Below are 16,815 nucleotides of genomic sequence, written 5' to 3'. Positions count from 1 at the left end.
ATGAGGAGGATATCGGGTCATTACAGTCTGCTCTTGATATGTCTGCCTTCATCGGTACATTGTTCAACAACGGACGTAAGCCTTGAAACATAGTGAATTTAAACCTTTTCCGACATTCATATAAAACCCCTGAAGATAATTCTAGTTGTGTCAATTCAAATGTCTGATGCTAGTACACATAAATGTTTAAGCCCTAAGGTAATTGGCTGAAGATCCTTCTCAGAAACTATGGTACATCTGTCACAGTAACCACGTAAAGACTAATTAGACTTCCTCTAACCTATAAAAATGCCTTAGTGAAAAGCTTAAAGTAATTTAATCAAGAGCAGAACTTTGTCAGTATTGCGTTGTCTGTATAGTAAAGTGAAATATACAAGTTATCGTGAACTGAAAATGTTCAGGAAGTTCTTCCCATAACTGATGTCAGATATACCTCTGCATTATTTTCTTTCTCCCAAAAGAACTTCAGAAACGGAAGGGCAGAAAGCTAAGTTAACTCATTTTCCAACTTTCTTCTGCTTTGCTTTGCAGTGGAAGGAGATAAAGCCTAGAAGCTGGGAAAACTTTTGGTGAAGGCTGCTTATTGCAGAGTTGAGATGGTTGTGTGGGGTTTGGGGTTTTTGCAGTAAACCACACACAGGTGTGGCTTTTGATCAACATTGGGATAAAAATAGAAGCAGAAAATAGCTTTGTTCTCTTTTACTTTTGTGAGCCGGAGTGACTTACCTTTGAGGATTGTCATCTTTGCCTGAGGAAAACTTCCTTTCTGTGAACCTTTTGAGTGCGTTACTTCTGATGTGGTAATGGTTTTGTGGAGAGTTTCCTGTATCTTTTTTAAATTGCCTGGAAGATGGCTATTAGAGATAGAATGTGTATTTGATCGATGTCTATTTGAGATAGAGTATGAAAAACTCAAAATTTTGTTAGTTGTAAGCAGCAAAGAAGTATGAGACAAAGGAGTACAAACATGACGTCCCTCTGTTGCGAAAGACTTTGCCAGCCTAAGTGTGGTCTGCTTTGGTGGAACTGACTGTTAAAATCATAGCAGTGTGTCAGTATAGCTTATCAAAAGTATTTCAAGGGAGCTCATTGGTGCTACTGAACAGCTTCCTACTTGCTCTGTGTCTATATTTCTTGATCCATACGGTATGTTTGCGAATCCCTGTTGTGCTGTGTTTTTATTTTCATCGGTCTTTATTTTTCCTATGTCAACATTAGAGGCACATGTTGTTTATTCTGTAGATAAGAGTTTCTCTGTGTGCCTGTCAGAGTAGCTAGGCAAGCCATGCCCCGTGTCGCCTTGTAAGTTGGGTTTAGAAGTGAAAGGGTGAGTGCGGAGAGGAACTTGACATGGAGAGTAGCTTGGAATGACAGCAAGTAAGTTTGTATGAATATCAGTTGAGAGGAGGCTAAGCGTGTTCTATGAGACTGACAGTAACGTACTTAAGAAATTATTTTGTTCCTCTGGAAATAAATGGGGCTATCTGCAATCAAGTGGAAACAAAACAGCAAAATACATTTCTTGAGGCAAATGAAATCTACTCGTAAAGTAACAGTAACTGTTGATACAGTTTGAATTTTGTTTGTTTGGAGATGGCCCACCCCAAACAGTGTTTTAACAGTGTCTCTGATGAGGAAGGGAAGGTGTCCACATCCTCTCTTCTCAAGCCCGTCTCAGCCTACGTGTCCCCAGCTACGCAGCTGCTTTTATTCCCAGTACTATGTACCCTTTTCTGAAATTCTGCAAACCAGTTTTGAGTGGAAAAAAAAAAAAATCCCTGTAAAGCGTGATTTCTTTCCCTTCTACATGAAGGTATCTCTTATCTGTCTGTTTCTGGGAAGCTGAAGACAGACAGCAATGAGGAGGTGTTTGTCAGAGCAGCGTGCTGTCCTATCCCAGGCGCAAGAAAAAGCATGGCTGCCAAGTTTTTGTTTGAACAACTAACTTGCCTAAGGTTAAAAAGTTTTCCTTTGCAAAAACTGTTTAATAGGTTAGTCCAAATTTCTTTCCTTTTTTTTTTTTTTTTTTTCTTATTCCCCAAGTTGACATAAAAACAAGATTATGGTTGCCTTCAATCTGGATTAGGCTAGTTTGACTTCTAAAAGACTCTTTCATCAACGTACTTAACATCTTAATTTCCACAGACCTTTCTCATTAGGCTTCAGAATGAAACTTCGTCCCAACAAAATACGGAAAATTAAATTGTAAACCGTAACAATCTGTTTTAAATCTAGGGTTTTTTTTAGTTGGAAATCTTTTAACAAGAGATTACCATGTTTTAAGTTTTATGACGGGCATGATATCTTTTAATTAGCTTGTTCCTTTTAATGCAAAATCACAAAATACATAAGTAGAGCTAGTAGACTACTAAATTCAAACACCCTATGTATCCTGTATATGTCTGTAAACTATTTTTATTGGGAATGTCTCAATTTCGCAATCAATACTCATTTCCCTTTATTTGGCTTTTTAAAAATGTTCGATTACACTCCCTGAACTGGACATTGGGATTTATCACTTCAGAATCACAGAGTTCTGTTAGGGATCTAGCCTAGAATGGGTGTTGTCCCATTATGTAAAAGATGCCAAAAAATAATAATTCTGAAATGGAAGTAATCCTGAAGCAGTTTGGGACATGATTAAACAATGAAGCTGTAGACTAAAATGTCCCTGCTCATTGCAGGGGGGTTGCACTAGATGACCTTTCAAAGGTCGGATATAATCCAAAGTATTCTATGATTCTGTGATTCTAAATTTGTGACTGAGGTACCGCTGGGTAAATACATTTATTAAACAACATTTGCTTTCTGGGTCTGTTTGAGGATGTTTTTGTGGAACTGTTCCTCTGGAGTAGCTTTACATGCACAATCTTTATACTTGGGTTTGTAATTTTGCAGAGGTAGGACTTGCTAATGCTTTTTTTTTTTCGTAATCAGTACCAATGCTTACGCAGTATAATCTTCAAGCAGTTGCAGACCTATCCCGTATCACTAGTGCATATGGAAAATGTTCATTGCTAATAGATATGAATAATAGATTATGCGCAGGTATTGTCATTTAAGCCATACTTAGTGTTTCGAGCGCATCAGTATCAAACAATTCTGTGCATTCTCATAATTCTCCAAGGAAGTAGGATGTGTTTTGGTCCTGCTGATTAGCAAATTACTAAAAACATATGTATTGTTGTAAAATCAAAAATCAAAGCTAGACCTGCGGATATATTTCAGCTTAGGGTTTCCGTACTTTTGTTTAAAACTTAGGTTGTATCCTTTGTGATTCTAGAGACAGGTAACATGCGCAAAAACTTTACTCCTATGATTTTATATTTTTTTTGAGCCACTTGATAATTAACATTTCCAGAATAATTTTTACAGTTAGTAAGTCGTCATTCTCAGCTGAGTATCAGCCTCTAGTATTTTTATTTAATCTGTTGTATTAGCAGTGTCGCAAACGGAATCATTTAATTTTCAGTAGATGACTTGAAAAAGTGAAGTTGTAACTTCTGCCTTTAGGGGAAGAGTGTAGTTTACTCGTAATGAATAATAATAATTACCCTAGCTAGACCAAACTTGTGTGTTTTTCTGTGTAATGATTCAGATTGTGTTGATGACACCTGACAAGTGAAAGAACTGTAATTTGAAAGCAGTGTGTTTCCTAGATCACATAGATGAACGAACAGTTTGTAACGCTATCGCACCTGAAAAGGATGTGGATGGATTTCATATTATGAATATTGGACGTCTGTGTCTTGATCAGCCTTCTATAATACCTGCCACTGCTGCTGCCGTGTGGGAAATTATAAAACGGACAGGTTAGCAACTGAAATGTATTGAAACTGTTTTTATCTCGGAAGATGAATGAAGGATCAAGTCAGGTGTGAGTTAAAAGGTGTAGGTTATCTAAATGCATTGGGCTGATTGAAGAACAAACCTTTGGAGGATTAATCTAAATAATAAGTAGGTGCCAAATAGATGAGATCTTTTGCCAGTAGCGTAACTATTAATTAAGTGTAGACAGGAGTCCGCTTAGAATACTTGGTGAAACACTTTGGTAACTTATTTTCTGCATTTTGTAATATTGCAAGGAACTTTCTGTGATATTGCTGACATCACGATTATTTATCAAATAGAAGATTTGAATGCATAAGTTCCTGTGGGGGAAGGGAAAGAAACAAGAACAAAAATTGGGAACATCTAATTCAGTACTAGAAGGGGGAAAGAATGCATATGTATTCAATAGTTGTCACTTTATACGTGTGATGTACATGTTTTTATTGGTAGACCTAAGAGCTTCCATTTCCCTTTGTGGTCACAGAAGAGAAATGAAGTCCCTCCAAAGGGTGATTCAGATAACCTGAATAAGTTGCCAAGGTGAAAGTTTTTTTGTGGATTCATCCCTCAAGTTCAGCTTTGTAGATTTTTCAAGTCACATCCATGTCATCAGTCCACAACAGCAAATACTTATATCTTGGGGATTGAGAAGAAGGGTTTAGGTATACCAAAATAGCCAAATATAATTTTTCATAGTTTTTTTTTTTTGTCCTTTTTATTTTTTTCCTGTAAGGAATACAAACATTTGGAAAAAATGTTGTTGTAGCTGGAAGATCTAAGAATGTTGGAATGCCTATTTCAATGCTTTTACACACTGATGGGGAGCATGAAAGGCCTGGAGGTAAGTTCATTAATGTTGTCTTAATGTTTCCGTTTGTGAAATCAGCGAAATAAAGCTCACCAGAGGACTCGAATAAAAAGGGAAAGCTTTTGTGTTTTGTACAGTATTTGCAACTGGAGCAAGGAAATAAATTTCCTAATACATTTCCTGACACATACTCAGGAGAGCACTTTCTGGACTTGACTTTTTCTGGTCTTATGTCATCATTTTGTCCTCCATTTGAAACACCTACTGTTTAAATGTGGTTAGCATTGAATTCTGAGGATATTGCCTGACGGTGTGGCCTGAAAGAACTGCAGACGTTCATGTGACGTTCGTACGAAGTAATATAACTATACGCCTTATCCTCATGCTTATGTAATGTTAATTTCAAGTTTTTCATACACATGATGTGCACACATAGATACACATACACACATACATAAAAATGCTACGTGATTCCTGTGTTGAGCTATATTAGTTAGGTGGTAATTATGAAAATATCCAAATGAGCAACAGCTTTTCCGTGTGACCTCTATGATATTATAAGTTGGCCTGGGGGATTTTTCTGCAGTGCTGTTTATATCCCCCTGGAAATTGAGGGTTGTAATGGAAATATTTTTAAGTAATTCTAATTACAGAAGCATGCATGTGCTCCTATAATTGTGCTGTAGAAAGAAAAACAAATATATTTTAAATAGAATACTGTCCTTCTGCAACTTCATTTTGATGTTAGAAACTGCCAAGGTGGTGTGCGCAAATGAGGTAAACATGAATGTTTAATCCCAGGCATATTTAATAGGAGCGGAGTGAAATCTGTTATTAGTATAATAAAACAGTAAAAGCTTCTTACTAATCATAGAGTTGGTTTTTCCATTCAGCCTCTGTGGGAAAGTTGCTATTTGAAACTTCTCTCAGTGTTTGAATTGTAATTACCATCAGTGCATAGTTCTGGTCTCATCCCCATTCCCATGAAAATTAGTAGCATTTCTGCCATTTGCTGCAAATACTGGGTTATATATTACTGGCAGTGCGGTTCAGTTTTTGAAATAGGCTTTAAACAACACAGAGTTATGCTGCAAACTACTTGCATGTTTCTCGGCTGGAATTGAGGAGACAGTGACCTGCGATTCTTTCAGCAACTTGTTACGAAACACGTAGTTGCATGGAAGTTTTTTAGCTGTAACTAAATACTGGTTTGTAACTTTGAGCTTTTGAGCTAGTTGGATCCGTGGCTCAGTGTTGCTCACTGGATTCTTGGGTTTGTAGCTCTTATTTGACTGCCTGGTAGTATGACTTGTTTTGGGGGGCTAGTCCATGCGTTTGTTGGCCTGCGAAAGAACTCCGATGTGCTTCACTGTCATCTGCCTACGTTCTGATTCCTGACATAACACGTTACTTCACTGGCAGCCCTGTTCACTGACATTGTCATTGGTGCTATGTATGTCAAGTATTCTATGTGGGACAGAAGAACGTTCAGATATTCCCTTACCGACAATGACACTGGAATCTAGATGTCGAAAGAGGTAACTCATCGCAGAAATGGATTTATTTTTCAGGTAGTGGTTTGGGGTTTTTTTCCAACCTGCTGAGTGGCAGTATACAGTGTAAAGCAGTTGGCAATGAGAAAACAAAGCAACATTTGTACTTTTTTCACAGTAAATTAGCGTTAAGTATGTATTTGTCATGTACACGGTGATAAATACTGTCGCAGTTGGGGTAGTCTAGCATAGCTTTCATTCCTGACTCGCAGATCGGGCTGTCCTTGAACGTCTGGTTGGTCTTTTGCAGTTCGCTTTATTTTCTGCTTCTGTTGTGAGCAACAAGAGGCTAGCCTGGACGGCGTGTGGAAGGGAAGGTAGGCTAGATGGTGGTTTCAACTTTACACCAGTGGATATCAAAATTTCTGGATACGTTGTGAGGAGCTGAAGGCAGTTGAGGTAAAGCTGAGACAGACAGTGAATGGGAATGCATAAAGATAAAATATGATGAGGTCAAGGAGGTGGAGCTAAAGGAAAGATTGGAAAAGTAAACGTTTTAAAATTTGTAGCTTAGATGGAATAATCCTTTCTCCCTGTTTTTTCAGTGGCTAATAGCAAGGCAAAATTTGTGCATTATGATCGAGACATCTGTCAGGAATGTCAAGATGAGGTAGCTTTAGCAAATCTGTTAAGTTTCTAGATGAAGTGGGACTGACAGTTGAAAATTACATGTCAGAGTTGCTAATTTTATTTCTTACCAAACAAAGGCAGGCTTTCTTCTTAAGCGCATGTTTAGAACAATTTATACTTGCCAACAGAAATTAAGTGGAAGCTTTTTAGTCTGCCTTTCTTTTTCCTTTTTTTTTTTTTTTTTAATTCAGGAGCTAGGGACCAGACAAGACCTACAGTTAAGCAGTGAAAAAGAACTTTCTCAGGTTAGCAGTCAGAATAGGGTTTTATCGGCAATTGGGATGATTTGTTTAGATATTTTTTTATTGAGAAGTGATGCAAGGGGGTGTGTGTGTGTGATGCTGGTTTTTTTCTTTGTTTTAGTTATAGGTATTAGTTGGGTTGGTTTTTTTACAGATAATGAATAAAATTGAAAAGGTGGGGTCTCTTCATCTGTGAGGTTTTGTATGTAGAAACCGTCATGTCCTGCAGGTGGCAGTATCTAATCAGAACGGAAAACTGTCTGAACCTTTACAAAACAAACTGTGTTTTGTGTGGGCAGGTCAGGAGACTGTCTCTATTTTATAATCTAGTGAATTAACTCAGTGATATTGTGCGGAATCTTAATTGCTAGTCATATTGCTCTTTAAGCAGAAATAGCAGCATAAAAATAGCTGTTTATTGTTTGTTAGGAGGTGATCACAAATAAATGGAAAACTTACCCTTTCTGAGGTGACTCTAAGTTTCTGCGCTGCCTTTCTGAAGGTAGGGGTTTTGAATGTTGCTTTTTTCTCCTTTCCTTTTTGGTAGTGAGAGCAATTGCTTGGTTTCAGGAGCTGACTACAGACACATTCCTCACTAAAATCGTAATGGTAAAATGGCACAGATTTTATTTCTCAGAAGGTGTGAATATTTGTAAGTTTGGATTTTCTCCATTGTTTGTTTCTCAGCCTCTTTCCTGAGTACAGGATAAGAGGTCAAAAGAGTCTCATTATGTATATATTTTTTGAAAGTAATGATTGTGATTTTGGGCAAGACATACTTCTTCTTTTGCTTATAATAGGTATAGGAAGAATCCTCTATTTTATTCAAGGCTTTCTTTTCAGAATCCTGCGATAAGTCTATTTGCCTTTCATGCGTGAAGGAGGGCCCTTCATAAAATCCCTGAGTTTTAGTGTGATTGGTAGAGCATTAGCCAAGAAAAGGTGAGAGTGTCACATTAAAGAATAGGCATGGTTCTTCTGGAGGGGTTTAAGTGATTTGTTATTACTATGTTTGGAGAATGAGGCCTCCAAAGAATGAAAACTCCGACCATCTATACGGCGTGTTTGCTGCTCCCTCAAAAGAGTATGCGCATGGCCTAAGTACAAACGAATCAGCAGCTGGAGTGATGCTGCTTTAGATTAGCAGAAAGAGGAGTATCAATGAGTAACACTTAGGTCCCGTTCCAATTGTTTTGTTTGTGTGAGTTATTATTTCATGATTCCAAAGGTATTCAAGGAAGAAAGCTGAAGGAATCTTGACATGCAGGCTTTATGTACTGGCTGGGACGTTGCTATCACAGGAAAGGTTACTGCAGAGATGTTTTTAAGACAATTAGCTGTGTAAGCTCCCGATGCACTTAAATTCATGGGAAGTTATAGAAAGTTGGTGAGAGACTTGTAACTTCTGGCAATTACCCTTATTTCATGGAATTGCGTAGGCACATTTGTACTCTTCTGTTCTCATTGTCTGAAGATGCCTTGATCTTCTCTTTGAGGAGACGATAGGCACTATAGAGACTGTAAGAGAAGAGGGATCAAAGATGAGGGGAAAGAGCAGAGAAGTCAGAGCGTGGACAGGTTGAAGATGAGATGCTTGAGGAAGAGGCTTAATGAGATTAGAGGTACAGATTAGATCAGTCAGACACATTCCAGAGGAAGCAGAAGTGGAAGTAACATCTGAGATGGCAAAAAGTTTTAGTTTAATGGTTCATAACGTGGCTTAGGAGTGGAGATGAGGGAATGTAACACCTGAACTCTTGCACGGTATAAATAGTTGACAGGGAGAATGTTGGGAGGAGTCGCCTTCTGATAGCTGTTATCTTTGCTGTTTTCTTGGGCAGTCCTTTAGGGATCACTACACTTGCTGTTGGAGGCAGTAGGAGACTTCAGTCCCTATCCCCATCACAATTCGTTTTGCGTATAGTGGTCTATCCTCAGTATCTCCATCAAACAGTGCAAGGTTTTTCATGTCTTACTAGGAGGGTTTATTTCTAGCTTATTGCCAAGCAACGTAGATACATGCAGGAGCAGGGCCCATATCTTTTGAGTTTACCCAGAAGGATGTGTGCTTCTATTTCTGATAACTTCAAACAATTCCCACTCTGGTGTGAAGTAAGGGTTCAGCTGTTTTTCTCTTATCGGGAGATCCAAGCGATGGTGAGACACCTGCAAAAATATGAGCACCTTGTTGTTCAGTCTTTTCCATTGCTGTTGTTGTACTTGAGCTACGTAAAATGATGACTCGGAATGCTTTGAGTGTGTGAAAAATATATGCGTTGGATCTATTGATCCCTTAAGTGGTTATGGTGATAAACCTTCTCAGACCAATCCAGTTGGAATTTTGCGAGTAGTGATGCTGCTGTTGATTGTGTTCAGGAATGTCTGTCCTTCATGAAACCTGATAACGTTCCAGTCAACAGAGGGATTTTGCTGCCTGCCCCTTGGTTAGCAGGGTTTCTAATCAAAGAAAGGCCTTGGAGGGTCCTTGTTGTCATGGCTACTAGACTCATTCCCATAGGGCAATCAGGCCCTACAAAGAGAAGACCTTCAGTTGTCACCTCCTGTTGTTGGCCAGATTATCAACCATGTTAATTCTTGGGGGGTGGGGGGGATATCAGTAAGAAATAGTGCCACTTCACTGAACTTGAATTACCAAGTATTCCTTGAGCACTCAAAATTACGGGCCAAAGACTGAACTTTGACTCGAGGGAAACACCATTATGAAGTTACGTCACAGGTACAGGGAAGGCTGTGGTCTTCCTTCCTGTCTATAAAACAGAATGTCAAGGGAAGCATCTAGGGAGCTTCAGGACAGATGAATGACAAACACGATTGAAGATAGGCATCCGAAGGTGGTGATCTTGTACTTGAAGCTTCAGTTTGCGACAAACAACCAAATCTTGTATCACACTATACAAATTGTGCTTAATAAGGTAGACATGGGATTCTATGCTGGCTTTGTTCTGTGTAATTGCACTAAACATAATGAAGCTTATCAAGGAATAAGTTAGTCCACAGTGTATAAATTCATTCATCCTGTGAGAATTGTTAAGAATAAACATTTTTTCATATGCGTTAACAAGTGTTGTGAATGTTCTACCTATGCTGAAATAAACGATGCATCTCAAAACAAATCTGATCGTGATCTGTACTGTTGTTAATATACCAAACTAAGTCCTTTGCACCCAGAAGTAAATGCTATATAGGCTTATGACAATTAATTTATAATCTCATTTCAGGTGATGCTACAGTGACCATTACTCACAGATACACACCAAAAGAGCAGCTCAAGATCCATACACAACTCGCTGACATTGTAATAGTAGCTGCAGGTAATACTAGTTGTTGTTAATACTCCTATCACAACGTTTAAAACCTAAAAAGTATTTCTGGTGTCTGTGTTGGTGGCACTTCTAGCTGCTTCACCAAATAATTGGTGCTCGTGCTTGCTGAGGGTGCTACAGTAAGTAGGATTTCTTGTGGTAAGAAAGGCAAGTGATTTGGCTCTTTGTTCTTGCCCTTCACATTTGCAGACTCACAAACTGTTTCTCGTCACATGCGACACCTTTCCCTTAGGGAGACTTTAGAGTGAACTCCAGATTGGGAACCAGTCAGTACGTAGTTTATACAGGTATAATTATGTAAATTAAAACATTCTCTGTGCAGTGCAAAAATCATGAGTCATTTAAATTTTGACAGAAGGGTTTCTGTAAATCAGCTGGAGGGTGCATTCATAAAACAATGGTATCCTTCCCTTGCTGTTAGACTTAAGGGCAACCTTGCCAAATTAACCAGTAGCTTTGATACATATGTTATTAATAGCTGAATTTTTATTTTATTTTATTTTTTTATAATTATTATGATAAGAGGAAGAGTATGGTAATTGCCTAGATGAAGGGGTCTGAAAGATCAGTGTCTATATTCTTAAAGCAGCGTACAGTGAAATACTTGCAGTTTGATTAATCTAGAACAAAGAAACAAGTAAAACTCTGCCTCCGAGCAACCTCTGTTTTCTTTGTTTATGGGTATTATAAATAGAAATATAAATTAATTTAAAAAAACAAACCCAAACAATCCAACTTAGTAAAAATTATGTTAAAATTCTGTGTACTCTCGTGGCTCAGGATATTCTCCTCCTCCTCGTACGATTTTGGAGGACTACAAACGAATAGTGTCTTTTCTCCTCCTTTCCTCCCTCTTCCTCATCCTCGAGATCGAAGTCTTGCTTACTTATTTTTTAATTGAAGACAGATAGGTACCTGTCTAAAGCTCATCTCTTCCTGTTCAAGTGAGATGTCCTTTGCTTCAGGGCTTAACTGCAGCATCTCTTTCTCATGCCCGGTCAGCAAGAAGAAATAGCTCAGTTGTCCCACGTGTGATTACTGAACTGTGGGCCTGCCCAAAATTCACACACTGTGAATGAAAAATGATAACGTGTTTGCTAACTGGAAATAAACTAGTCACTTTTCATCCAAATCGACTGCTTCCAGTTTAATCGTCACTTCTGATTTTTATGCTGAACATAGTTTGTCATCAGATATGCTTGTAGTTAAACAGTTCAGTAGCAATTCAGCCATGTTTGTTCTTCACATTATTTTCCTCGTGTCATTTGTAACAGGAGCATGATACAACATTCATTACACAATGTGAGATATACTTGGAATGGTGAAAAAACCAAGGGCTAGATTGTGCAAACAGTATGCAGCCCCGCCCCAGCGGATGCTCTGGGGAAGGTTGTACTTTAGAAAGGTGGAATCCCTCTGAGGTTCCCCTTGTTACTTGAGAACTGTGCACATTGTACCTTTGGGATCACGCGTTCCCCAGAAATGTGCAACCTGTTCAGTGAGTGTTGCAAAAAAGGTAATTTCTACCCTGCCAGGTAGAAACAGCTGCTGTGATAAGCCACTGTGCAAGATGTGCAAATGGAAACAGCTTTCTGTGTGTGTGTGCATACAAGAGAAAGATCCCTATTCTCATTCCCCTCTTCCCACGTAATACTTTTAGAAGAGCCTTCTGCATTCTGGCTCCTGGTTTGGTGGCTTGTTGCAGTGAGTCTGTTCATTCTGATGTGGTACCTCTGTCTCTGAGGAGTTTGCGGTTCACTTGCCTTCATGGTTTTCGTAATACTTCAAATCAGGTGCCTCTGGTTTTACTCCTGATTTTGAAACTCCAAATTTTTACTCCATCTTTTTAGGTTTTCTCTCACTTGCACCCAGCCTTGGGACCTCGCGGTTTATTCATTCCCTCTCATTCCTTCCCAAGTCCTTGCATCATAAGTTCCAACAATGCCGCTCTTGTCCAGCCTACCCCTCCCTAAAACCTGTGTCTCTGCTTCCAGGTGGAGCTTGCTAACCTCTTTAAATAACACGCAGCTTTTGCATTTCTGGCCAAAGCATAATGTTTCCTCCGAAGCACATGCAGCACTTTGCTTCCCACTGTAGCCTTTGCTATCTTTGCCAGGTATCCCTGCCTATACAGACATCCCACAGAGTCGTTCCTGTCTGCTATTGGCCCAGACCCGTAGTAGAAGTGGCTTGTATGGCCACCACAGTACTTCCAGGGCCGTGATGGAGGCAGTAGACAATCTTTGACTAGTTAACCTGCTGCTTCTGCTGTCTTCGCTTTCCAGTCTGCCTTGAGACAGAAGACTCATCTGCCTGCTAGGTTTGGAGAGGGGGTAAAGAGGAGAAGGACAAGGGTGCCAAATGCCAGGGGAAATTCTTCTGCGACTAGTCGCGCTGTCCCTCGGGGCATGATCTGTGGTCCTCTTGTGTAGGAATTGCTGATTGGTCAGACGCTTTTATTCAGGTAGTGGCTGGTTAGCTTTCTCAGGAGTAGGTGATTTTACACTCCTTGTGCTGAAGCTGGGATTAGGTAGGGCTTTGTTTCTTTTTTGTTTAAAATGTGATTCATCGTTTTCTACAAAAAGTACCGATGAAAGATTTTCCCACATTCTTCAGTCAGTGCATTTTAGGAATAGCTGCTCTAACGCTTATCTCTTCCTACTTGGTATGTAAAGTAGGCTTAAGTAAATAGATCTGCTCATTTGGTTTGGGGGTTAGTTTATTTGTTGCTATTAAGTATTTGGCCTATTATCAAACCATTTTACAAAGGGTGTAACTGTGCAGCTTCCGTTAATATGCTTCCATTCTTATCACACGCAGATCATTTACCCCCATAAGGCTGAGGCATTATCCAATTACCAGCCAGCTTGCAATTGATTGCATAAGAGTGCCATGAAGTAGACACAGCCAGATGTTATCAAATGGTATAGGGAAGAATTTGAGGTCTTGGCTTGCTCAACATTAGAAGCAGAGTTTCAAGCTTGTGTCCTATGGGGGAGTGAGAAATAGAGAGCAGAGGAGGTTCTTGTATTGCCTGTATCTAAATGACTAACTGGCTGGGATCCAGCAGTTTAAATGAAGCCAAAGCCCTTGTATACCAGCGCTTGCTTCCAGTAAAACTATGGTCTCAAACCATGTAGATTTGCTTCCTTTTCCTTTTTTTCTTCTTCCTACCTGAGAGAGAGTTGCTTTGGTGGGGAGAGGGGAGCTTAGGCTCCCCCTCTGGGGATACTCTATTACTAGGATGGACGTTCCTCACAGAACGTAGAACTGAGGGAATTGCTCAAGGAGCAAGGTGAATTGTAATTCTAAAGTTGGAATTTCGTGTTACTCGGAGTTGGAGGTTGCGCGGTAGGGAGGAAATTAAGGAGGTCGTTTCAAATGAATACAGAGAAAAGATTGCCGCTGTTGCCATTAAGGTATGATAGGCTAATGCAGATAATGTCTAAGGACCTGATATTCTTGGCTGTCTGATAGCATGCAGTGACTTTGGTCTCGGATACAGCTTTGCCTTAACATTCCAGGAGACGCTTCATTTGTTGTGACTGTCCAGGCATAAACTTTCAGATGTCTGGTCACAGATGATGATGCTGTTTGTAAAGCTGTGCTAGTATCTTTGTTCTAAGATGGCTTATCCTGCAATTAAAATTGTTTTTCGCAAAGTGGAATCCTACTGAACTGCTGTTCTTGAAAGGAAAGTCTTTTCTGTGCATGAAGTGGAGCTGTTGGCATGCCATGGAAGTCTTAGCTCTGGCTTCAGCGCACTGGGGACGCTAGGTGAGATCGATCTCCTCAACGTAGATGTGTGGTGCTACCTGCAGTTTGAAATCCCTTGCAGCGGCGATCTTTACAAAGTAGAAGACATTTAATGTCCGGGATTACTGCCGTAGCAAATGCTGGTTTTGCGCTCGCCCCACTCCCTCCCCCCACCTCTGCTTTAGTAGGACCCAGGTCAGATTTTGTGTGTGATTTAGTGTAATTTTTGTACTTCAGTTGTTTCAATACCTACATAACTGTTTTGGTGTCTGTTGCTATGTATATAGATAGCTTAGCTGTGCTGACTGGAAATGAACAGCCATTGACTCAGCTCTTTATCTGGAACCTGAAGTGACCTTTTAGGTTTTGTCAGTCCTCACTGTTGAACATCTTTGTGATGAATATCAAGATGCTTTACATTTAAATGTGCTGAAGAAATACAGTGCATGTGAAAGAGCTGAGGCGGCTTGTTGCAGCACTCTGTTTGAGCTGGAATTTCTTAATACCAAAAAAATCATACCCCAGGACACTATACAGATGTCATCCACTGAGAGATGGTGAAGATGTGTAGTGCTGAGGCCAGGCCCTCTTCGGTCAAACAGGGAGGTCTCCCATTTTGCTCGAAATAGCAGGACATGGTGTTTTGTAGAAGCTCTCCTGTGAGAGGTCAGTGTCAGGCACTGGGGTTACCAGTAACACCGTTAAAATTGCTTATAAGTCAAGTGCGTTTCTTGATCAATCCCATTGCATGACTTTTGGGTGGCTGTTGTGTTGTGGTTTTTTTCCCTTTTCCATAGTAGTAGGAGGAGCTACCATAGAAAAGCCTCAGCTGTCACAGATTTAGTTGCAGGCTGCCATCCTCCACCCTTGAACCAATTTTGGTAAATGTGTTTGCCAAGTGTCAATTATTTCGTTACCTAAGGAGTACAGGAGGCAAAGCAGTGTCTTCTGTGCAACGATAGCACTTGAATGTAGGAGGTCTTCCCACTTCCTCTTTGCTGTGTCTATGTGGAAATGATTTTTGATGCTTTGTTCCTTTTTTTCTGATGGCACTTGAAATCTAAGCTAATCTCTTCAAAGTTCTTTCCACGTTTGTGTCATCTGCACCTTGTGCCACTACTAAATAATAAGTGTTCTCTACCATTGTGCTAGTGACGTAATAAACAAACACCTGGCTCTTGCCGTACTCCGTCTGCACACGCTTTCATTTTCATCACGTACCTTTGGAGCCTCTTACCTGGGTACAATTACCCAACTGGTTTTCTATTGAGTATGTTTTTCTTGCTTGCTTATGAGAAGATCAGGTGGAGAAAGTTTTACTTGAAAGGCACTTGCTTCTCTCGTACAGATTGAGCTGATGCTGTTCATTATGGGTAAATCTGAGCTGGCCATTTTATATTTCTTGTTGTCTATCTGTTGCTTATAAATGACAGGAATCAAAAATAAGAGTGCGGGATAGATCAGATTCTCTCACTGTGCCAGCTTTTTTTTTTTTGTAGCAGTGCTATTTCATGTTGTTTATGTTCATTATTTAAGTAACTGCTTGAAATGTCATGCAGCTAACAAGTAAAGTATATGGGAAATCAGAGGTCAAGAGTAACACAAATCCAATACAAATATTAAAAAGGCAGAGATCAAAGAAAATGCAGTGCAGGTAACATAAACGGCTTGTTTCAGCAGTTGACAACACTTCTTGATCAGGAGACCTCTGAGAATACTAACAGTTTTTGTGGTTCACAGGGCATCTTTATCGTCCGGCCTTTCTTTGGAAATGTTATGAAAGGGACTTACTGCCACAAACCAGCAAGTACTTCCATCATTAAGATCGTGTTGACTATGTTTGTGACCGCAGGTTTAGCTGAGAATATTTACTCAAAAAGAAGAAATATCACGTTTTCTTCTCGTGATTACAAACCGTGTGAAACTAGGAATAATCGTTTCCCGTGTGTGGTGTATCAAGAAAAATTCAAGTGAAAGAATTATCTTCTTTTTTTGTGCATACATACACCTACTTGCGCACTTTTTGATGTAATTTGAAACCGATGACCTAAGACTGCCTGGCCGTGTTAATCAATTCTATCTTGATGATTCCAGGTATCCCAAAGTTGATTACAACTGATATGGTAAAAGAAGGTGCAGCTGTGATTGATGTAGGCATCAACCATATTCATGACCCTCTTACAGGAAAGACCAAATTAGTTGGGGATGTGGACTTTGAAGGTCAGTGAAACACTCTCTATATGAACGTGTTAGATAAGTATATTAAGTTTGTGGGATTCATTCATGATAAATACTTGGAATAGCCAGTGTCTCAAATGAGATAACACTTGCAGGATTTTTCCTAGTTTTCTTACTTAAATAAGAAAACAAAGTATATGTTCATATATCTGCTCTTAAGAAATGGTATGTTATTGAAGAGAGGAAGTGTTACTTTCAATTACGCATACCGGCAACCTTTAAGAGATGCAGATGAGCTTTTAGGGCAATGAGGTGGCAGAAGACGCTTGTCTCCAGGTTTCTTTAATCCTTTGTGAGTCTGTGAAGTGTTTCGAGAGTAAGCAATAAAAACAGTTTCTGGTCTTTCACAAGGATAGGGTCTCCCGCTGTTCATAGCAAATATTATTATGCCACAGCTTCTCAAGCCTCCTTTT

The 16,815-nt window shown here is 39.6% G+C and overlaps 1 protein-coding gene across 1 annotated transcript in view; it reads left to right on the top strand.

Moving 5' to 3' along the window:
- Positions 1 to 16,815, top strand: part of MTHFD2L (methylenetetrahydrofolate dehydrogenase (NADP+ dependent) 2-like) — a 29,664-nt gene that overhangs the window by 4,942 nt on the left and 7,907 nt on the right. Inside the window, exons 4-7 of the mRNA XM_009886753.1 lie at positions 3,660 to 3,812; positions 4,565 to 4,672; positions 10,304 to 10,396; positions 16,259 to 16,384. Coding sequence (XP_009885055.1) covers positions 3,660 to 3,812; positions 4,565 to 4,672; positions 10,304 to 10,396; positions 16,259 to 16,384 — 480 coding nt within the window. The remainder of the gene's footprint in view (positions 1 to 3,659; positions 3,813 to 4,564; positions 4,673 to 10,303; positions 10,397 to 16,258; positions 16,385 to 16,815) is intronic.

Source organism: Charadrius vociferus, unplaced genomic scaffold, assembly GCF_000708025.1.
Source record: "Charadrius vociferus isolate BGI_N301 unplaced genomic scaffold, ASM70802v2 scaffold516, whole genome shotgun sequence".
NCBI classification, from domain to species: domain Eukaryota; kingdom Metazoa; phylum Chordata; class Aves; order Charadriiformes; family Charadriidae; genus Charadrius; species Charadrius vociferus.
Note: the sequence above shows the minus strand (reverse complement) of the source record. Positions and strands in the feature narration are given on the sequence as shown.